The 25276-nt window shown below is 29.7% G+C and overlaps 1 protein-coding gene across 3 annotated transcripts in view; it reads right to left on the bottom strand.

Annotated features, from left to right (window-relative positions):
• Positions 1-5685: 5685 nt before the first annotated feature.
• The window catches only part of LOC113551813 (LIM domain transcription factor LMO4.2-like), a 67381-nt gene continuing 47790 nt past the window's right edge, over positions 5686-25276 (bottom strand). The window contains exons 1-5 of one of the 3 annotated variants that reach the window (XM_026954313.1): positions 22449-22576; positions 22104-22241; positions 21916-22050; positions 7150-7297; positions 5686-6583 (exon numbers count right to left, since the gene is read on the bottom strand). In XM_026954313.1, coding sequence (XP_026810114.1) covers positions 6371-6583; positions 7150-7297; positions 21916-22050; positions 22104-22241; positions 22449-22576 — 762 coding nt within the window. In that variant the 3' untranslated portion in view covers positions 5686-6370. Of the gene's footprint in view, positions 6584-7149; positions 7298-21915; positions 22051-22103; positions 22242-22448; positions 22583-25276 lie in introns of those variants that run through there. The other 2 variants (XM_026954315.1, XM_026954312.1) reach the window with 2 other exon arrangements.

Consider the following 25276-nt stretch of genomic DNA (forward strand, 5'->3'; position numbering starts at 1 on the left):
ATATAAATTATAAGAACAATATCACGTCGTCGACTTCGTATTGAACGTATGCAGTATAAATAGTTGATAATATAATATGTATAGGTACTTTACTTTCCTCAAGCATAGATTTAATATATTTTTTTTTTCATTGTGATATAGGGTTCAATATTTAGTATGCACTTGGTTAGGTAATACTTACTAATTCACATATATTGGTATCGAAAAAGTTGGGACGCCCCAGTTGATAGTTATACAATCTGAATTGTTCCCAATGATGTATTTATTGACAAATACTTATTGCAAACAGTTCAGACTATTATAGTTACACTTCATAAATCGAGGACACGATTTAATTATTGCGTGAAGTATACATTTTTTTTAAACGTTATTCGGATTAAGTTCTAAGACAAGTATGTCAAACACGGGGCCCGTGGACCTACCTTATGGCCTTAGGCTACCAATATTAATGAACAAAAAAAAAATAGTAAAATATTAATGTCGTATCATAACTATCTTAGATTCATAGAGAATTGTTAAATGTTCAGGTTAATTTTTTTAAAGCTTTTTTAATTTAGGTGTACCTGTTGTGTTTGTAAACGTAAAGAATAGACTTTATCGTTAAAATTTAAAAATTAAAAATTTGTATAGTATATATATATATATATATATATATTTTCGTTGAATTTTTTTGTGTGGTCCGCGTAGTAAACTATTTAATATTTTTGGCTCACTTGATATTTTTAGTTTAACATGCCTACACTAAGATATAAATGAGGCATATTATAAACATTGTCTTAAATTTAATTTAATCTTTAAGAAAAACCTTTTTCCTACCTATTAATCATTATTTTACTACGATAAATTTTTGATATTACCCTCATAAATTTAGCAGTACATACTATAACAGGCATCTATGAAAAATATTCAATAAATGTATTAATAACTTATCCATTTTTAGACTTTGTTGGACTTTATTTATTTTTGCTGAGAGAGATTTTCTAACTTTTGTGCTATTAATGCTAAATATACTTTAACAGCATAAACTTATATTAGTAACATTTTTTTCGAGTAAAAAATATCGAGCTCGTGACACCGTTAGAGCACTAACAAAACTATTTTTTATATTTTAGATCACCATATTATCCAAGATTTTTTTGAACATTTTTTTTCGCCTAACAACATCCAATAAAATTGAAATGAAATTTTATACTAATGAAAAATTTCTCTTATATAAAGTTATGCTATTGGCAGCTAAAACTTAAAAAAGTTTGTTTTTAAAAATAAATTCTAATAAAACCTTGGAGTGCTTTAAAGTGTCCAAATAAATAAGCTTGACATAGTTTACTATCTTTGTGAGTATTTTGATAATAAATTTTGTCTACATTATTTTGGATTCCAAAAAATAAAGAATAATTTTGAAGAATACGTCTTAAACTCAAGTAGATCATTTTAACTGAATTCCAAAATGTCTGTTAAAAATCGTACCTATTTGTTTTATATTATACAAGAACTATAAACTATATGTATATAATTATCTCTATATTTATCTCTTTTAGCTTTTATTATTATTTTTTTGTAACATACTGATGTTTAACTATACTATAAATTATATTTCTGTTATGTTTGCGCCCGAAATATATATATATTTTATTTTTATTTATATTGTAACTGTAATATTGAGTTTTTGAAAATCATCTATAAAAGATAAAACGTAAAAATGCATCAGCCGTATATTTTCAATGAGTGTATATTTTATAAATAGGTCTAATCTAGTGTTTATCAAAAACTTAATTTAACTTTGATTGTATAACAGTTGAAGGCTTACGTGCATTTCAAATTAAATTAGAACACAACAATTAACTACTAAGAATTATATAATATATTCTAAAGGGATTATCTCGAAACAGCGTTATCTTGTCGCCGTCGCGAGGGAGCGGTAGGGAACAGTGGAACCGTTAAGACGAACGAGTAGTTGTCAAGTATGTCAGTCCCTGTGTGTGTTATCAGCCAGCCGAGGTTCGTTGAAACAATATTCGGTTTATATTATAATATTTCCATCCAGCTGTGTTATATGCGAATGAAGAGTTGACGGTCTGGGAATAATAATTAACAAACTTAATTTCATTGTTTCCTACACACCAAACGCTAATCTTAGAATCACCGCAGCCATATTATAACCTCTATACGGTTTGAAACACTGTTTTCATATCTGAATATTTGTCGGTTCAAGTGGCAAGTTTTAAATTAAAAGTATAACCCACCCTCGGATATTGCTATGCTCTTGGAATAAACGTGTCTACGCTGTAGATATGCAAATCAATTTTCGTACTTAAAATATTCCATACAGCGAATTTATTGATGATGATAGTATAATTTAAGAATTATTAAAAATTGTGTGTAGGACATTGACGTAAACAGAAAGTGTACAATTCGATTATATTTTTTATCACGCGTTAATAACAATTTGTGTAAATATAATATGTATATAGAATAATATATTTTATAATTTTTAAAGTCTACTTCATAATCTAATCCCAAATGGATTATATTAGTAAAACAGTTGGTGCAATGTTTTTTTTTTTTTTGTATCGATGCTGGTTCGTATAATACATGGATTGATATACAATACAATATACCATATTTATTTGTGTATTTTTTTTTTTTACACTCAAAATAAAAAGTTTTATACCATTATTATTTTATAATACCTACGCCCTGCATAATAAAAAAACACTATTTTAAATAAAAATATACGTAGAATATATTGTATAATAAAATAATAAAAATATTAAATAATGTTTGGCTACTAATAAAGTTATAAATTATATTATTGGTAAAGTTGGTTAAAACTCATTAAATCGTTTGTATTTGCTGTTAAAAATATATAAATCATAAAATCAATATCTGATATGGATATTGGTTAATTTGTTCGACATTTTTATCGACATCGTATTGCATCATAAAATTGTATACACGCATTACCGTTTACCCGCATTTATTGTACATGTAATAATATAACTAATGTACCTAATATACCTTATACAGGTACATCAGCGAATTTTGATAAGTGTAAATACATATTTTTTTTTATATAGAGGTTCCTTATTTTATTCAACAAGTAGCTAATCTATATTTATTTTTAAATTATAAAAATGATTCAAAACGTATTATATTATTAGTATACACTATATTTTAATATTTCGTATTAACATAACGTGGAACTTATGGTTTTCGTGACTATTGTACTAAGGTTATTTAAAGTTCATTTGTTCAACCTACCTCATATTTTAAATGTACACACAATTGAGTTAATTTCTTAGGTTATAGCTATTGTAACCATTATTGGAAATATTTTCAGTATTTTGATGGGAAATTATATACTTTTAACACTATATAACTATAGCTTGAAATTATATACGATAAAATATTATATAATATGTTTGTTTGATCACAATCTAGCTGTAGTCCGTTTTATATAATATGTTGGTTAGAAAATCTCAAAACGGACACTATAATATTCAAAACTTAACAATGGAAAATGGAAACTGCGAAAGTCGAAACAGGGAACCCTTCAACAATAATAAATTGATAAGCTCAGTGTATTGTGTAGTGACAATTAAACGCCGTCGTTGTCGATTGAAGTCCTTTTGTCCTGTCGAACAGGTGACAAGTCTGATGGCTGAGTAGGTCTCCCACTCCTCGTAATTTAATTATCCTTTCTCCGCCGCCTCATATACGCGCTTGACGTCTTAATGCGTTTATCTCAAGTTATAACCTTCCTAGCTATTGTTGAACGACGCCACGATACAATATAATATATAATACACCCGATAACATTATACAAATGCTGAAATGACACAGTCAACAAATGAGTTTCGTGGCATTTTTCGTTTGGCAACCCACGTTAATGAAATGTGCATACGACTTTTGTGTCAATACATATTATTATGTGTGCGCATTTCAGATATTCTAAACGAGTGTTAATTTTTAAATATTAAAAATAACTTAAAATATTAGTTGTGCACACACATATTTATTTTTGCCGAATCTTCTGTTCGATATACCCAGTGACCAGTTGTTGTTACTTACTGGTCTTAGCCAATAATATAATTACGTGAATATTGCGTTGTAATTTATTATGTAACAAAAATTAATTGGGACTACTAAATGAATATGACATGACTCTCAAGTGTTACTAGTGTTAGAGTCTGAAATTTTTCTATCGTTTAAAATAAGAATTTTCTTTTAAACATAATATTTAAATTAAATTATTAAAGGTGAGATCCGCTGACAGGTTCGTTTCACAAAAATCAACTATAATATTATGTAACATAATGAATAGTAAAAGTTACGTATAAATAATATAATGAATAGTTTTTATTTAACTACTTATCCATAGAGTATACTATACTCAGTATAGAAAGTATTCAATTTCGTTTGGTGGAAAACTGTGCTCATATTGTCATATTATTTAATACGAATGTTGGAATAAAATCAAACATTGTTGTCTTATTTTGTTATTCCATACATAGAACTATATTATGATGTATGGTATATACAGTAATGCATATAAAAATACACGCGTCTTACACATAAATGGGGTACCTATATGTAGCATTTGCAGGCACTGGGAACAAAAATAATAACATCATCTGTAAAGAGTTAACAGTGGTTTATTGCACCGATGTTTTGAAAGGATCGTTAAAATCGCCTGCGTGTGTAATATCCGGAAAGCTCCGCTCTGTCGCGCCGTCAACGTATTTTTTTTTCGTTCACATTTCCGGTGTGAACGGAAATTTCCGTATAGTGTTCGCGCATTTGAGAAGTTTTCATGCATTTTTGAACGAGTTCGATTTAGCTCGTATTCTCGTAGACAAACAGAGAAAAAACATGTACAAGGGGCGAAGCATTTGAAGCGACGGGACACGTATAAGCGCAGTACATCACTGGGGTTGCTTCTCGGAAGTCACGTAACAATGGGCGGGTGCGATAAAGCAGACTATAGTATATGGAACGCTGATAAAAAATAATGTACGGTCGGTTTATCATTTTTACGAGGCCGCAAAAACTTCGATGTTAAACTTATCGTTTTTGTGAGCGGTAAATAGCCTCAAACTCACGTAACAAATCAGCTGAGCAAATGGTAATTTTGAATAATGCGCTCGCTGTGAGTCTGCAGGTTGTATATACTATGTATATATATATGATAGGCACATCCTGCTAAACTTCTTAAACAACCAATGAATAAATTAAATATATATGTTTAACATATACTATGTACGACATAAAATTAAAATTTTAGATGCCGTATATTAAGTTAAGAAAAACAGAGCTTTTGTTCATAAACCGTATATTTAGAGATTACGATATATTGCTAAAGGTGTTTTTGAGGAGTATATAAGCTTGCTACACGCTTTGTAAACTTGCCTTACACATTATACAAGTAACAAGATAACGCGTAGAATACCCTTTATGCTGTTCCTTCAAAAACGGCGACGTTCAAATAAATTGTTTAAGTCAGTAAAAATAGATTTTATTCTATTTAAAATAGAAGAGGATGTATAGGTAATCAAAAATGAAATAAATAAACTAAATGTCTATACGGTATACACATATAATGGTACCAACGAAATAATTTTTTATTTGTTTTTAATCACGCACATTATTATTATAATACACATGTACATATTACATTATATAGGTACCTACTACCAGTGTTTTATCTTACGGTAAAATATAATAAAATTGAAAACAATACAAAGGTAACTTAGAACATTATTCAAAATAACGAGAGATCCTTTATATAAGGGTTAAATTAATAATACATATACATACTTACAAGTACTTAACACTAAACTAGTATAATACTTTATTATCGTATTATAATATAATGTATAGTTTGGTAAAGATTATTTTGTTTTCATATATTTCGATATTTAGACAAGAGGAATAATTTTAAATCATAATTTACTAATGTTGAAATGTTTAACATCATTATTTTCATTTAAATATTAAAGACAGTAAATAGACACTATTTAATTGGTGTCATTTAAGCAACAAAATAATAATAATAAAAACATTAATGGGTAATTAGGTTAACACCTTTTTTTTTAAATTCGCACGAACTTGAAGTTGATTTTTGCACTTCAAGTTTGTGAACAAATTTGAAAAAAAAATTATAATTTTATACATACTATGAATAATCCCTTATCGTCGTGACTAGCCAAACAGAAAAGATCTGTTATAACGATTTTTTTATTCGTTAAAAAATCTAATAATATTATACTTAGTTAAGTAAAAATAATTGTGGGCAATTAATAACGAAATAGTTCTAAAATTAAGATTAAAAAGAGAGCGTCTTTTTGAGAAATAGCACATTTTTATATCATCATTTTACGTCATATAACTGAAGCTGAGACTGATCGCCGTTCGTAGTTGCGCCTGATCCACCGTACTGATGTCCATTTGTGGTAGGTGCTCCGTGATGATGCCCGTGATGGTGATGTCCATGGTGGTGTGAATCAGTTGGCGTGGCTCTACGATCTCCAGTTCCGTTGCTCCCTGACGTTATTGGGAGATCTGTTCTACCTCCTCCACCAACCTACAACATAGGTAACGACAGTAAGATATTGTTTACACATTTTATTGAAAATAAAATAAAACGTATAAAATATAATGAATTAAGTTGAATTACATAACATACTAGGGAACTAACAATACAATTAAAAACAACTAAAACATCTAAATAAAATGTATATTATGTTTAACTAATAAGTATATTAACCATTGTTGTCTAACACTATAATTGAATATATTCCTTTCCACTGTAATCATTATAAATTATTAAGATCCGTAGGAATAAGACTGCATATTTTAGTCAGTTAATGGTGCAATAAGCAATATTATAAAAACAAATCTTTCTAATAATATTGTTTATTATTCTTTTAAGTTAATCCATAATAATTTAGCAATAATATACGTGAAGTAAATTACTATTATAAATATTTTAGTGAGGTTAGTATGTAAGTTTTTAAACTAAGTAATTATATGGTTTTTAAGTTTTTAAATTTGTATTATAAATATTTTTCGTTTTTAAAAAATAAATTTTGTTTAGTTTGGGTATAATATTATTTGCTTCTTAAATCTTATGTTCATATAGGTACATACCGCGGGTGGTATGTGTGTGGCGTGACGTTTCAACTGAGCCAAAGTAGCTGGGTTATAAGCCATGTTTGCAAACACCATTCTTTCTTCGAAATCGTATTCACATAATATTTTGTTTTCACATAAGTAAAAGCGGTCTCCAACACAAAATCTGAAAATCAATGCAAAATACAATATTAAACAACCGTCAACTGTTTCAAAAATAAATCGTATCACGTGTAAATGCGCATAGTTTGATTAAAATAAATCATTAAATATATCAATTTTAAAATGTTGATGGTAAACATGAACCTTAGACAGAAGAGATAATCTTGAAATGTAATATGTGGTATGACAATAATCCGTTTATTTGAGGTACCTACCTACAATACATTAATTAGTAAAGGAATCGATGTTGGAAATGATTTGAAATTGATTGAGCTAAAAGGATTATTGTAATAATGTAAATTAAGGGTTATGATTTTGATTAATACTGTATTGAATTACTATTGATATTTTCAGACACAGTAAACGTATATTATGTAAAGATACTTATATAATAATATTATAATATGTGTATTGTGTATATGTATAATGTACATATACAGTAATTTATGAGTATTTTAATCGTTTTGTTTAAGTTACATTTAATCCAAATAATATTATTATAAGTTATAACACTTAAAATAATTGACAAAAAAAAAAAATAAATAAATAAATAAAATGATATAACTATAAATTATTTCAGTCTGCAGGGACAATTCAAACTCTAATAATAAAGTTTTGTTTTTAAATTAATGTGTTACAAGTAAATAATATCGAGTTCAGTAGAAATCTTAAATATAGGGTGTATAATACGAGAAAAATAACATTTTTTTAATAAATCATGTTTGGGGAGTTCGTCTTCTAACGTCCTTCATATACATCATTACTAAGGGTGTACGTTTCCGGCGGATTGTTTATTTGAAGTTATTTGTTTTACCATAGCTCTTGAAAATCTTTAAATCAAGTTTATGAGGAAACAGTTTATGAGTGTAGCTCGATTAGATTTATAAGTCATTTAAAGGTCGTGCCCAGGGCAGTTATGTCACGGTCCGAAGGCGCCCTGGATTATGTCTTTATTGTGTCGATAAATTAAAGAAACTTTGGCTCCCACTTTTTGCTACTTAATAGCATTGTTTTCGATAGAAAAAAACCTTAAGATTAATAACTGATTTATAAAAGTTTTAAAAGATTGTTATTATACTAATGTTTAGACATTTGTCTCTTGATTTTTTCACCAAATCAGCAGTCATATTCTTTATTTTACATAAACCTTGATAACCGAGACAGTGATATGTAAATGAAAGTTTTTATAACAGAAAGTATAATATATTCTCAATAACTTCAAGGATACGGTCAAAAGGAAATTTCATAAAAGACACATAATATTTTTACATAACTTATAGTGGCTATAAAATTTATTTTATAATAGTTTACGTGTTGTGATTACTGATTACTTTATATACTGATAATACTTGATTAGGATAAAAAATGTATTGTAAAAATGTAATGTTAGTAAAACCTAACCTATTAACTGTAAAAAAAAAAAAATTATTATCATCATATTATTGAAAACTAAAAAAGTTATGAATCAAGAAAAGTAATCTACATACTACCTACATAATTATATTTCACGACATCTTATTTATTTTAAATTTAAATTTGAACAATACATTTACAATTTTGAAAATAAATTAGTTCAACTGCGAAGAGTATAAATCTTAAAAATAACCTTGACCGTTATTTATAACATATAAGCTCTGATGCGCTCTACTTGCGAAAAATGATTAAAACCCATATACTCGACTCGACTCAGACTAACTCACACTATCCGCCTGCTGTACTATCCTGCCATCTTCCCATCACTCCTGCTGTTCGACGTCACAGGATACGCGCGTGTCCCTCGTAAAAGCGAGTTTTCCCTCTCACCGCACCTTATCGTTCGACTTCTCTCACACGGAAATCCTTTCACGCGGATGGCGACGATTTAAAAACAAAAATCTCTCTTCCAGTTTCCCGGCTCGATGCGCGCCTGCACCCGTCGAATAATTAATCAGTATATTATATATACATAATATATACGCGCGTTTTCCAGCCCCTGTATATATAATATTATATATACCGAATATACGTATATGTACCATATTATACTCCCTCCACCCACCACTGCATAAAATCAAGTTTCGTTCGCATTTAAAGTTGCATGAATAACTTTTAACACATTCGTCCTCCGCTCCGCCAACACCGCTCACAGATCGTCGCTCTTTCCCTATATTATATTTAACGGAACTGCTCCTGCTGCTTCTACTACTATAGCTGTTACGTCTAAGGCACTTTACGGTGAATAATCATTAGGTAACAACAGATGACGTTTTGGCTAAACGGAGAATACATTATCCAGAGACGCGTGTTTTAACGAATTCCCAGTGTACACACATAAAGCCCAAAAACGGTAAATCTCAGCAGCGTCAAATGCGTCATTCTGCGCTCAATTTCGTCTTTATCACGGGGCACCAGCGATTCCGTCAAAATAAATTAGTCCCATATTAGTCTGTATTAATTATATAATAGTGTTATGATAATATAATATATCGACTTTGAAATTATTATGACTTATACCTGAATATAACATAATAAATGATATACATCGTATAAGTTTATGTTAATAAAAATGTTTCCGAGAAATTATTATACCCATGATTAAAGGTATATCTTTAATCATGATTATACCTATGTGTCGTTGTATATATATATTATTACTGCATTTGAATTTGATCAAACGAATCTAGCATTATAAAGGTACATTGAGTATTCGTGTAGGAATTAATTTTAATATTTGGTTCACATAAATATTTTGCATTGTAAACCGTTTTTGAGGTACCTATGAATTATTGAATATTTAATTTTATATTAGTAGACTACTCGTATTTCTTATAGGTATCCATTATATTTTGGAACGACTGTCAAACTAAATTAAATGTTAATATTTTATATATATAAAAACATTATTTTCAATGGCATGTATTCATGATGCATATATATATATTATGCAAACGTGAAATAACCGACTGATAGACTGTAATATAACATGCATAACATATTAATAGGCTGAGATGACTAAAAACTGTTATACAAATTATTTGTTTGTTTCATTCGTAGAATTTATATTGTAAACTTTCAATAATTTTTACTTCTATGTTCTAGTGACTTTTTAATTGTACTATTAAAGTGTTATAACAAAGTTTGCTTAAAGACGATTAAAATCATTATGATTCGATCGTGTGAAGGGCCACCAATGTACTGACGTTCTTTAATTAACTATTCTCTGGTGTTTATTGATGCTGGTTTTGTTCACATACTATAGTATACAGAAAAGACTGCCTATATGTATACACACACAATGTACCATAAAAAAGTTACTATTTTAAATTAGTATATTCCCTTGTGTCAGAGTCAGATTGAGTAAAGTTGCCTCGAAGGGTTTGAGTGAAAACAAAATTAATTCATGTTAGTGTTTAAACTTAAAGTGTGTCTTTAGTTTTTATTAAATTATGAAGTATGGCTCAGAAGTACTTATGCATATTTTAGACTATTTATTTTTGGTTACTCAATGACTTTGTATATTAATGTGGTTATACCTACTTAAATAATTTTTTCAGTAATTAATTTTAAGTTGATTTTGGTATACCGTATGCTTTATTAGTTGTTTTATAGTAATTGTACATAACTATTTATATAATATAAGTTTTATCTTTTTTTCATTTTTCATTCGACAATAATTATTTTGAATAATTAATTCACATATAATAAATTTGCAAACTGATACTTGATAGTGAATGCATTAATTTTATTTACAATAATATAAGAATACTAATTTGATAATACATTTTATAGTGAAAAATCTAGTACCTACTTATAATAATTCCTAATACCATTGAGTTATATTTTAGACATTTAGACCAAGTTTAATTAAATAAAATCTGAGTCTAGCCAAGCTTAGGTCATATTTTAAGAATTCTGGCTCTTGTTTGTCTTTTCAAAATACATTATATAAAATAATATAGTATGTCGTATAATACAATGATATCTATATTGATGCCAAAAATATCAGGAATCGGTATTATGGGATATCTTAATCAATAAAAATAGCTTAAATATTTTTTTTTTTTAGATTTTGATTTAGATTACTTAACACATTTAGTGTTAGTGTAATTGAAATTCATGGAGAATAAAATGTTCAATCATAAAAATAATTACGTACATAAAAAAAACAATTTTTAGCTATTACTTTTTATGTGATTCGAAAAAAAATATTTATATATAATATTAATCCACCACATGAAGTGTTGTTGTTTTGTGGTTCATCAGCGTATATTATATATATAGGCGTGTACATTGGGAAGATTTCAACCCCTGCAACAGTGATAAAACGAAACGACGAACATCATAGAGGAGGGAAAATAAAAAAAGAGAAATGTTATCAGTTAAAGACTTTTTTTCCGAATTCTTTTTATGAGTCTCTCACGTTTTCCGTCTTCTCCGTCATGCACAAGAATTATTACCCTTATCTAAACACGCTGTTGTCATTAGTGTGGGTGCAATTTCCGAATTTCATCTTGGTCGTGTTTTTTTCGATTCTTTTAAATCGAAAGCAATTCTTACAAACTCCGCCTTTTTAGTGTAATAAAAAGTACATTGAAAACAATCACTCACGAAAAAAAAAATATATATATATATATTTATTGTCAATTTTAAATATATATAATATGTGACATCAAACTTCGAATCGAATATCATTGTTTTTAAACGTATCTGCAATAATAAATAGCATTTTCAATAGTTCACTTTAATTAAATTTATCAAATTTGTTTTGCATGTCATTTAAAATAACTAGCACTTTATATTGAAAAATGTTTTATTTAAATAATTGTTACTCATTGATATATTCTGTATTTCATTCGATTTTTATACACGTACAGTACAAAATTTCCACAAGTTAGAAAAAAGTGATTGAGTACTGTTATACTGCAGTAGCTGTATTTATCAGTACTGAGTACTGCCGTAGTAATTGTAAAGTCATAAAAGGTTTTATAAATGTTTGAAGAGATCAACGTCGTCACTGCACGCGTTAAAGTGTCATCAAGTGGGTGAAATGGAGAAAACCCAAAATTCAGGGAGGTAGCCGGTATATTATACATATATACAAATGGTGTTAGTCATGAAAAGTCGCTTATCGAGAGTTTGGTAATCGCTTTACACCGATTTTTCGTCTTCACCTGCGTTTGTTGCCGTCGCTCGGATTATATGTGCGTCTGTATGGTGTACAGGCCCAGTGGGTACAGCGGGCGATAAGCCAAGCAGACATCGAATTAAGAAGACGACACGTGATAAAGTACACAGATTTGGAAGAGACGACGACGAATTAGAACCTTTATTATGCTGCCGGAGTTTGTAATTTAAGTCTTTAATCCTTTGTGTGTGTATATATATATACGTATATTTATAGGAAGAACGTTCCGAGGGGAGGGAAAGGAGAGCGACTACGCTGCAGTATAAGACCCTTCCGGATTATGACGGCAGTTGTGTAGCCGAATTTGCCCACCCTCCGCCCTGATTATATACTTCGTACACTGCAATAGGTCTCACGCGCGTTTATTTTAAGTTTTTCTGATAAAAACTGTTTAATTTTTTCTTTTCTTTATCCTGAAACTCGTTATATGACGTGCATAATATTAATTTAAATTTCATATTTTGTAAAATAATAATATACAGTTTATTTCTATTTTAAAATAATATATTTAATTATTTTTAACTACATTGCAAATAAACTTTATTAAAATTATACATTTTTGTTAAATTGTTTAATATAATATTTTGTTACTATTGTATTAAGCATTATAGCTTGGATATTGTTTATCTAAATTTTCAGCGAGTAGTATTTATAGTAATCATTCATTTTAAAATTGCAATATAATTTTAAATATAAATAAGAACAAATCATTAGAGATACATTAATAAGTAATTTTTAATAACATTTTTTATGTAGAGTTTTAATTAAATAGAATATGCATTGATGACATTACAAAGATGTACCATTGAAAAATTGGATTTTTATTTGTTCACGTTTAAAATCATAAAAAACAAAACAATTACATTTAAAGTTACTAAAATTGTACAACATTTATTTTAAGAAAGTACTTCGTATGTTTGGTAATTTTAAATATTTTTTAGTAGATATTAATGTTTCATATTGAACATAAATTTATAAAGACCTAAAACCAGTTAACTATATTAACAAATATAGTAAATTCTAATTTTCTACATTACACATTTATTTTAATTTGTAATAGAAACATAGTAATTAAAAGAATTTAAGGTACTTCAATTAAACATCGTAAAAATAGGAATTTTAATTTTGAGTTAATAAATTGTTTATTTTCTACAAGAACAGTTGATATTTAAAAATAGTATTAATTTAAATACTGCATACCTATATGTAAATATTATAATGTTTTCTCATAATTTACAGACACTTAAAAATCAAAGTTATTTTATTATAAATATAGATTTTGTTATTTGTTCATTAAATTTACAGCGTGACTTTAATATAATATATATGTACATTAAGTTTTTAATTTCAAATTATAATAAAAGTATGGAATTATGGTAATTTTTAATATTGCAAAATTGTTGCAGTTCATCTATTTGAATTTTATAATACCAAAATAAATGTTATTCTTGATAAATATAAACATAACGGCGGTTTAATGTTACAAAATGAGCATAGCTCGTGTATGCATATAGTGCTGACCGAAACAGATTTAATACACTACTTTTCAAAAACGTGGCGCCCACGCGGCCTTAAAGATTTCCCCTTTTATGTGTTATAGTGTCTGTAATGTTTATATACATATTATATTGTTTATATCGTCCCTCTTTTGTCGCCCATTCGTAAATAAGCTGTAAGTATAGATAGGATAATATTATCTGTTTTTCCGGTACTATTATAAATATATGCATAAACCTGATTTACATTGGTAAGATATTCATGTAACTTATAAGTTATAAGTTTTTTTTTATCGTTACAGAATATGATTTTGTGAAAAATCGTTATTGAATTTTGGCATAGGTTACATTTGGTTGGATCAAATAAAGTTTTTTAAGTCCTCCGTATTTATTTATTTTTAACATTAATAATTAGGTACATAAAAGTTAATTTTGCGAGTTATGGTTTTATACACAGGGATGGGTATTTAGATTATTACGAGAATTAAAAAAAACAATGTTATACGATAAATATCCACTGTCACACTACCCACACTGTCTTAGTTTCCATATATTCATTGAAGGTAAGAAAATAAAGCTATCGAATTAAATTATTAGACCTTTTCATCACCTTTTTTCAAACCGGTATTCCGATGAAGCTTACATCCGCCCAGTATTAAGTATACGTTTAGGTAAAAGTATATTATTTTTGTCAGTCGTAGAACATTGTTATATGAATCATTGTTATTCGTATGCGCATAATACATAATTTTTTACCTGTAAACTAACAACTCACATTGCCTAATACAATATAATGATACGATTTATGTTACACATTAAGATAAGATACACATATTAATTAATTGAGTGTGATCAAGTTACAATTTTTGCCGGTGAAAATTTGACTTCGTTTTGAATTACCTGTAATCCAAATTTCTACATGCTTATTTTAGTTGAACGTGTGATGTTAAAAAGGCAAGAGTCACACGAGTTACAAGCTCTTTGTAAACATTTTTTGAGTTTTGGTAGATTTTTGGTATGGTATATGTACGCAAACGAGTTCTACATGTGTGCCATTTAAACGCAGGTATAATACCTTTTTAATAATTAAAAATTCGCGTACACAATCGAGTTGCAAAAAAAAAGGAAAATGTATATGCAAACAGGTATCGCTTGTATTGTTAATATTCGATCACACTTGACTTCTGCAAATAATTAAGAATCGAATAACGAGAGCTCAAAAAATGTGATTTTTAATTCCATGTTTTAATAATGTTAATCGCTTAAACAAACGAGGTCGAAATTCTGATTTCACAACAAATGAATAATACGTTTTTTACTTGTATCAGAATCATTACTGTTTTTATTATTTTTGTAATGTTTCATAAACTATAAATGTTATACAATATTAATAAACGCTGGTATAAAACAACAAAGCGGTATAATAATAATACAGTCTATATAATATTATTTTATTATTATTATTATTATTATTATCATAAGAGAGCATCGCATACGCGTTACGATTTTACGATTAAATAATTAATTTTATGAATAATTACGTAGAAATTTTATTAAATTATTTTGTTTGTAAAATTGTTTTAGTCTAATGAATGTTATTATTTCCATTCATGCATTTTTTTGTTATACTAATGATTTAATAACCTATACTGTTGTTTATTGTGAGTTATTATTTATTTATTTTTTTAATTACCAGTTGGCGGACGTAATTTGTTTTTAATTAAACCTGTCTACATATACAGAGACTAAAATATCTAAATATTCATATTGCATACTTTAAATGAGACATTTATTCCTTTATAATACAACTGTTATTGTCATTATAAAAGTACAAAACTGTTATCGTCAACTTCGTTGACATTGAAAAAATATCAATTATATGATAAAGGTGAAAAAAACATTATTTAATTTGAAAAATAACATAGAGGGCAGGAAATATTATTTCAGTATATGGTTATACAAATATTTAAAACAAAATCAAAACTTTATATAATATGTGCTTAATCAATAATATCTAGTTACACAAATTACATATACCAAATTTCATACTTTTTGATTTTTTACTGCAAAATCAACATTTATATTACTACACAAAGTCTATTACACTCTCATATTACTTTTCACAATTTTAGTTCCAACTTGCACACGTGATTTTTTGCAGATCCAATAGCGTAAAATGTTGCCAGAACATTTTTAATTTTTTTTTCTTTCAATAACTACATAATATTATTATATTACACTTGCGAAACGATTTACGGAAATTTGGTCAGCGTGCGGTGGTGTGGTTTATTGGCCCTATCTCCTATATTGGTATCAATTTGCATATACAAAGGAAAGAAAGGTAACGAATTTAAGTTTCCCTCTCATTGCCTGTTTTATTATTATTATTTTTTTGTTCAACGTACGCCACTGATTGGTATAATATTATAGTCTTCCTGGGAAGCGGGTTTCAGATTTAAGACAAACAATGGAAAACGGGAAAGTCATGCGGAAAACGAATTGTGAATAACGAACGCCGAGTATTTATAAAACATTCGTCAGTGTATTGCTGAGGGTGGCGCAAAGGGTAAGTTATTATTTATTTTTTTGTCGTAAACAAACATATATGGAAATATAACAAAAAAAATAATAATAATAAAATGAGAAATCTTCTCGGTCGTGCTATTATGCGAGTGGTGGAAAAGGTTATGTAATTTTTTTTTCACCGTTTCATTGCATGGAAAACAGTAACATTGCATTTGCCCGATTTGACAATCGTTTCATATTGGCGGTGCAGGGAAATGCCGTAAAATTAGCTCTCACGAGTTGCCAGTGACAATTCAATTACATATAAACCATCCACCCTGCCACTGCTGCCGCCCCTCGATTATCACTCTTGTCGGTCGGTGGGCTCGTTTTTTCCACCTGTCTGAACCGATTATCGCACACACAACGCACACGCGACGAGCGTGCTCGCCGACGACGACGTTCGCACGAGCTCCGGCGAGGGTCCTTTTCGTGTCTGGCCCCGGACGGATGGACGCACGCGGAATACCACACCGCACCCGCCAGGCAGTTTACGTTATCCGACCGCAACATCTCTACGGTCGTCGCCACAGCCTCTGTAAATATTCTATTAACGGCATTCACACGACTTGCGAGCACGCGAAACTCTAAATTTAATAGGCGCAGTATAAATATGTCTCACTGCGTTGTTTGTCAGTCGTAAATAGTTTTTTCCTCGTTTAGATAAAATAAAGTAGACTTTTCCTAGGATATAAAATAAAACAAAAAAAATTGATTTTTAAGTTTAATAAGTTTCCTATTAATTTATAAAAGTCATTAGGTATTTTAAAAATTTAGGAAAATTCAATATAATTCCTTGCATAATAATTATTAATATACTTGATTAAATAACGACTTAGAAAAAAATTATCTCGTTGAAATTTCTCACTCAATCGTTATTTTTGTTTTGAAAGTTCATATTTCTAATTTATTATAGATTGGTCAATATTACGTCAGTTGGTGGTTATATTATTAATAACATTATTAATTAATAAGCAATGTATTTATAGCTTATAAGGAGTGAAAGACAAAATAAAGGTTCGTATTTTCTAGATAAAGCTTTTTGTTGTAAATTACATGTACATATTTATTTTGCTTAAAATGTAAATTAATATATTAATATTTTTTGTGGGAAAAATCCATTAGATCTCTACTGAATGACTCATAATGATAATAATAATAATGACATTATCGTCAAAATAAAAGGGAGGGTTGAAGACGGTAAAATGATGACTATGTGTGCTTAAGTTTAGGGGAGGAAAAGATAAGTTCTTGATTAATGACACAATCGTGAAACTTGAATTTTTTCCGTTAAAAACCACCGTTATTTACATTAATTAATAGTATTTAAAAATATTTTTATAACAAAAGAAGATTTTGTAAACAGTTTTCTTTGAATAACATTAGTAGGTTATTTTTAAACCAGCCATAATATTAAAATTTAATGTTCGAGAATGATGGTATTTTACATTTTTGCATACAATTAAACCCACCGGCCACCACCATCATACTATTTTCATCATATTTTAGTATTTAGGGAATTCTACAAAATATTATTTTTAAGCAGCCTGTTTACAAAAAAAAAAATTATAATATTGTCAAAAAGGTGCACTATGATATTATTATCGTACGTACACAAAAATTATTAATTAATACAAATTATTGCTTTATATCTTAACAATAGTAATATTATGATTATATTTAAATTTTAAATTGTTTTATTATAATTTATAATTTATAAGTACGACAAATAAACATTTTCGAGCCAAAAAAAAAAAAAAATTAAATTAAATTTGCAATTATTGGTATTGTTAATATTGTACTACGAATATACACAACATATCTAGGTATTTTAGTAACACTAGTATTTAGTGAATATATTGATATATTTTTTTATTTTTTTGAATGTCAAATAATTAACCTGATATTATTTTTATATAATAATATAGAACACGTACTATAAAAGGAAAAGAAAACTCCAACCTTTACGATTAATACAATTTTCACAATATTGACTTGATGACGATAATGTGAAGTTATATTGAAACTAGCACTCAATCGTTCTCGGGCATTTAACATTTGTTAACAATCGTACACCCTCCCCCCGCCTGGTGATGACTACACTGAGACTAAAGGACGGACGATTGACAAAGAGTGTTTGTACTGTTGATATTAAACGAGTAAACTAATAGCCTTGGGGAAATATCATTCGATTTTTATATCACGTTTTAATATATTTTATTGTACCCGGTACGATGTTCGTCCGCGTATAGTCCCCTTATTGATATAGCTAAAGCGATAAAAAGTTAGGTAGTTATAGGAGTTTCTAATTTCCGTTATGACGTTTTGTTCAGAGTAGGTGTTATTTATGATAATAGCTGGGATAAAGTTTCGTTTTAGTTAAAATATTAGACAATTCCTCTTATTTTATTATACGGACGATATCAAGTCAACTATGCGACGAGTATACCAGCTATTTGAAGATAACGTCTAGTGGCATATTTAAGATGATCGTTTCTTAGAAGTTGGTCTTGATTATTTTATGTATATTTATAATCGTATCTATATAAAGATAAAATTGTTAAATAAACAATACAAAATTAATGTAACTTTTAAAGAAACATTCAAGTATAGTTTATAAATTTGGGCTTCGATGGGAACTCTTCGTACTAAGAGTCGTTGTTCATCAATTTTGATAAGGCAACAAGAAAATTAGTTGTAAGTATTTATACGTTTCTACAAGCGAAAGAGTGGACCATATTTTGTATCTCTGATCATTTATACTTTAAATAATAAATATAGTTTATAATCCTAAATAATTAACTAACCTATCAAATCAAAATTCTCAAAAAAATATTCTGCTTAGGAATAACAAATTAAAAATGTATGCTGTTATTCAAAATAATTAGAAACATTAAAAATTAAACCATAAAAAATTGGTATTGTATGACTTCAAATCGTTTAAAAAATGTATTTCCAAAAAAATGGAAAAAACTATTCGAGAAATATTTTAAAGAATCATCTTGCATTGCTATAATATACGAAATGACAGACTGCGCAATCATTATTACAGACTTATACATTTTATCATATAATATTATGTACCCTTAGTATAGACCGAGGCGGTAGACGAACAAAACGGACTGTAGTATATATATATTTAACCACTTTATGCCAAATCTTTTTTTTTTCATCTAAGCACCAAGCCAAGTGTATTAACTATATTGTAGGTACGCGTGTAGTTAATAATTATGACTGTTGTTTAAACCGACACCTATCTATTTACAGGTGTATCGGTGCAGTATAGCAGGATCTGTTAGTGTTCACTGTGTTGGCGGTGGATTTTTATCAGCGGAAGGGGTTTTATGTATGATATAATATATAGAACAACGTTCGAGTCTCGAGTGGTATGGGTCGGGGGCGACTACGGCAGTGCATCGTCGTTTTGAAATATAATATCCGCCGTGACAAGGTGGTGTATAAATGTATGTGTATAGTAGTGCGAGAGAGGCAAACAGTCGAAGTGGCGGTGAGAGGGTACGGACGGATGTATATATACGGACGGACGGACAGACGGACGAAGCGGTGATGGAATGCCCGCGTGGCGGAATAAAAGGAATCGTTTACACAGGGTTTACCGAATCTGGGGATGAAATTTAATTAATCTGCTGGCAGTGTGCGTGCGTGCGTGTGTGTACGACGAGCACTGCATAGTAGTATGACCAACCACCCCCGCGCGTACATCTGGTGTGTGTGTGTGTGTGTGTGTGTATTAATTAATTGGAGTGAAAGGGAATAAAGAGCCGCCGCCTCCGCCGTGACAATGCCGGGCAATGCGAATATTACAATATTGTAGCGCAGCTACCCCTTTAGGCGTTACGGGGTGGAATATCGTTGCGAGTGATGTATATACATATATATGAGTTATTGTTTTCTCATAATTGCCACTTCCACTGCCGCCGTCACTGTCGCCGCAGTTATATGCGATTGTTATACGCGCGCTCACATATTGGACGTAAAGTATATATATATATATATATATATATATATATATTGTATATTATGTATGTGTCACATGTCAATTAGCCACGCACATGTTGCCATATATCTACCATCGATGTAATAATATGTGTACATGTGCTGCGCTCGTATCATCGTGGACGTTATATTTAATTGCTAATTCCGATAACCCTATTATTATTATTATTATTATTATTGCACTCGTCGTATAGAATAGAATATATTTGAACGTTTAAGTTGCTATATTAATTTTTAGTTTTTTCCAAATTTATTATTTTTCTAATAGGAAAGTTTTATATATTGTATAAGTAACTATTATTAACTTATAATACGTTGGGAATTATGAACAAAAAAACAATTTAATTAATTGAAATTTTTAACAATCTTTTATGGCATATGATACTATTGCACAATATATTTAAACGCCAAACAATTTAATACTATTATCGCGTACACATAAATATAGGTTCATATATACATATAACATAGTTTAGAGTTTTTATACGAAATTTATGATATATATATATATATACTTATTATATTTTGCGATTCCCGAAGTTAAAAATTGTTGTTGTTTTTTTTTCGTTTAGAGAGCGATTTTTTCTCCTTTGTTATAAATCATTCGAAAGTAAACTTTTTCAGTGCCACGCGGTCCTCGTCGAAAGTTTGAAAACACCAAAATTGTTTGTGCTTAAACTATAATACATACACGAATATATATAATATAATATACTCGTTTATCTCTCTTAGGTTTCAACTGCGATGTGTAATAATACATAATATATTGTATTATATACGGCATACATAATATACTCGTACCTACTGCGTCACTGCGATGATGATAATGATATGGTATCGAAACATCGATATGGCCGAAAATTTAAGTTATTCACAAAACCACCAGGAATTATACAATCATTAACATCAAGCATTATATCACATCTATTTATAATATGTGGAATGTTATTCTACGGATATTAACTCTGAACTCCGAGTATTAACTACTTGTTCTCGGATTCCATCAAACATACGGTAATTCTTCAACATTAATATTGTCCGGCCTGCTTAATACGAATAATTCGTTTGCGGTCGGGTTAGAACGTTTAATCATGGATCACCATCAGGTTGTATCCTAGGGCTGTTTGAATAAGTAATTGCAGCGGATTAGATGTGAGGCCTGAGGGTGATCGACCCCGTACCAGTGAATATACACTACTGCTGTTAATTCTGCAGCAAGGGATACTATGGCTGGTCAATTCTAAACTTTTCGCTTCGTGGGACTTCCGCAACCCCGACAAATTACGGTGACAGTACAACACGCAACAATAATAATATGACAGGTACTAATAGTAATATAATTTCACGACAGAACAAAACGGTATTATTGTGGTTTATTACCTGTGATTGCACTGTTGGCACGCAAAACACTCCAAATGATATACGTTGCTGCGGGCCCTCATAACCATTTCGAACGCGGGTATGTCCTTGAAGCAAGCCGCGCACATGCCCTTATTGCCAAACATCCTGTAAAACCTGTCAATAAGTAATAGCATCATACGGTGTGCGACGTGTCCGCCATTAAATACCTGAAGTAATCCTTTTTGCACAATATCATGTTCGCCTTAGTGTACAGCGTCGATCCTACTTCGCCCAGCCTACACCCGCAGCATCCACACATCAAGCAATCTTCATGCCAAAACAAATCCAGTGCCTTCAACAGAAATCTATCAAAATAAAAAAAAAATATAATATATATAATACTTGAGAATTGGACGTTTTGTATCGCATCATATACTATTATATATGTAATTATATTATATAGTAAATATATAAGACTGATAAGACTGAAAAGAGTAGATATTCTCTTTTTGTCTAAATAAATAAAATACATTATGACTGTATCTTTTTACAGTTTACGTAGTATGACATACCTATCTGTTATGTGTTTTCCACATCCGGCACACTCTTGACCTCCCGTCGATGCCGAAGCACCAACATTGGCACTTGACTTGGTAGCTGTGCTGGCTGCTACTTGACTAGCTTTGACGTCCATTGTCATCTTCCTCTTGAAAATAAATAAATAAAAAAACACAATTAAAAAGTAGAAACCACAATATAAAATATCATTCAGAAGAATAGTTTATGCCTTATGGCTACATTATTTTCGTCTTAAGTATATATAGTTTTGACGATACTGAGTTTACTGTCAATATACAGGTACATACCGCTACGCAAATATACAAGATTTCCCGGTTAGTTTTATGAACAATATCGCAATATTCGACAATACTACAAAAGATCGTGTTCGAATGGCTCAGTTTATGAGTTTTCGGGGCTTAAAATGCAGTAACAAATATTATATATCCAGTTGGCTGTGGCCGCTATAAAGTTTATGCTGCAGACACCACACAGTTTTTTTTCTTATTCTTTAGAACCTAGACGTAAAGAGTTTTTTTTATAGGCTTTATTATATGTATATATCGTGGGGCATGGTGGTTTTTACTTTTCTTTTTATTTTACGATCGGATCAAAAAAACCCAACGTCCCTATTTTTTTGTTTTTTTTTTTTTTTTTGCTTAAAGACCGAAAGACATTTGGTATGCCGAGTTTGACGTGAAACATTAAGAACTATATCAAATAACGTTTTTTTCCCGAAGGGAAGGGGAGACAAAAATATGGAATTTCTTTCGAAAGACAACTTTAATGCGTTTAAGTGTCCTTATTTAGTATTCAGCCGGAAGACCTGTTGTTGCCGGCAAGATAAAAGCTCTGTTCGGAATATCAAAGCACAAATATTGTAAGGGGATGTATACAACTTTGTAGTAATGGAGAAGGGGAATCATATTATTTTTCTTATTACGAAAAGTACGATGTGCGATAACTGTGACAAATTAGGGGGTTGTATTTTTATTTTTTAAATAGATGCGATTTGTGTCAAGTCATCTTACGAATGTTAAATTCATAATAATGTATACAAACAACAAAAATCCCTCAAAACGTGCAGGTTAGGTGTGTCGGCATAAATAATACGATACAGATTTAAAAATAAATAGACGCAAAATATGGAATATGGTTTTTAAATGACGACTGAAGAAGATTTGATATATATTTTGAGCTTGGTTCGCTCCAAATATATTGCACTTATACATTATGTATGTAAATTTCCCGTAGAAAATATTTATTTTATTAATGTGATTGGTGCTGTTTTAAAATAAAGTATAATAACATATTCTTCGAAATTTTTTACACGAATATACTACATATACTAATATATACTATATTATACTGTTCAGTCTTTTGAGGGTATAGAATAATGAACATAATTACATATTCAATATTTCTATAGCGGCTATCGCCGTGATAACTTTGGTAATTTATCCAATGTAATTATCTAATCGATAGTAATGATATTATTTTCAAATTTTTAAATTTTATATTGATGAAATTATTTTTGGTATGTGATTTTATTATAAAATAATATTCCGCATTTATATGTATATGTATAGTCCGTCTGAGGTTTTAAACTAAAAACGTTTATCTACAGCTGGATTCTGGATTAATCTGTATATTGTAATAACTAAGCGTCGCATAAATGTAATAAAACTATTTTTTTTCATCGAAGTGATCGATTTGCTTTCTCCCGCAGTTGCCGCAAAGGCAAGAGTTGTAGCGGATGTTTTGAACTCTGATGGTCTCTCTCATGAGAGCGGTAACGACTGCAAAGCTTGCGGTGCACAGGTGTATTTTGTAACAGCCCCTCTCGGACCGTTGCGAAGCATGATACGGCGTGTCGTTGATTTATGCACACCAGCCGGTTGTCATGTGGTGAAATCCGATGGTCATTTTTCACTTAACCCACGACGCGTGTTATTGAGTGAACTTTTATAATATTTTGTTTATTTTTTTCCGTATACAAATCCACACACATATAGTTGTCAGGCGTTTCCGGTCGCAGCAAATCAATCAAACGCCGGTGAAGAACGTGTGCGGCTGTCTGCATGATTTTATCGCCTCAAAATATTATTGTATAATATATCAATATATTATTCACGTGGTTTGATTAATTACATTTAAACGGATAGTCGTAGTGTTTTGGTATATTGTGTTACGAAAAAGCGACAGTAACCAGAAAGTGTAGATATTGCAATAGCGGGGACGACGAGCGTGAACAGAAATCGAAATGTATATGTTTTTGTTTTATCCCTACAGCTACTGCAGCGGCGTTTATGGACCAATTTATCAAGCCAATAATAGTATATATATACTACCGTGGAGCGATGAGAGGTATGGGCGCCGCCGCTGACTACTACATATAAATGTATAATAATAATAATAATAATAATATCGTCGTTGTTTGTGGGGGTGGTGATCGTGGTAAAGTGGTGATGGTTTATAGTGGAGTGGGGGGAGGTGAAACTGTTAATCTGACGGCCTCGGTCGTAAAGATGATAGCAGTCGTAATGCTATGGAGACGTTTTTAATTAGCTTAAAATAATCGCATGTACTTAACTTGTTTAACCGATCAATACTGCAGTTCTCGACTGTGATAATGTACGGCGTATTCCAAAAACACTATATACCAATAGAATTTAAACTCGTCATAATGCTGTGATTTAAAAAACCCCGATTTCGTATTGAAAAATGTACAGTTATTGTATATTATAGTTTAAAATTAATGACGAGGTTGACAAATAATTAGTGAGCGTATTTAAACATCTAATATTGTGTTTGTATCATAAATAATAATATCGTAGTCGTA

Source organism: Rhopalosiphum maidis, chromosome 2, assembly GCF_003676215.2.
Source record: "Rhopalosiphum maidis isolate BTI-1 chromosome 2, ASM367621v3, whole genome shotgun sequence".
Taxonomy (NCBI): domain Eukaryota; kingdom Metazoa; phylum Arthropoda; class Insecta; order Hemiptera; family Aphididae; genus Rhopalosiphum; species Rhopalosiphum maidis.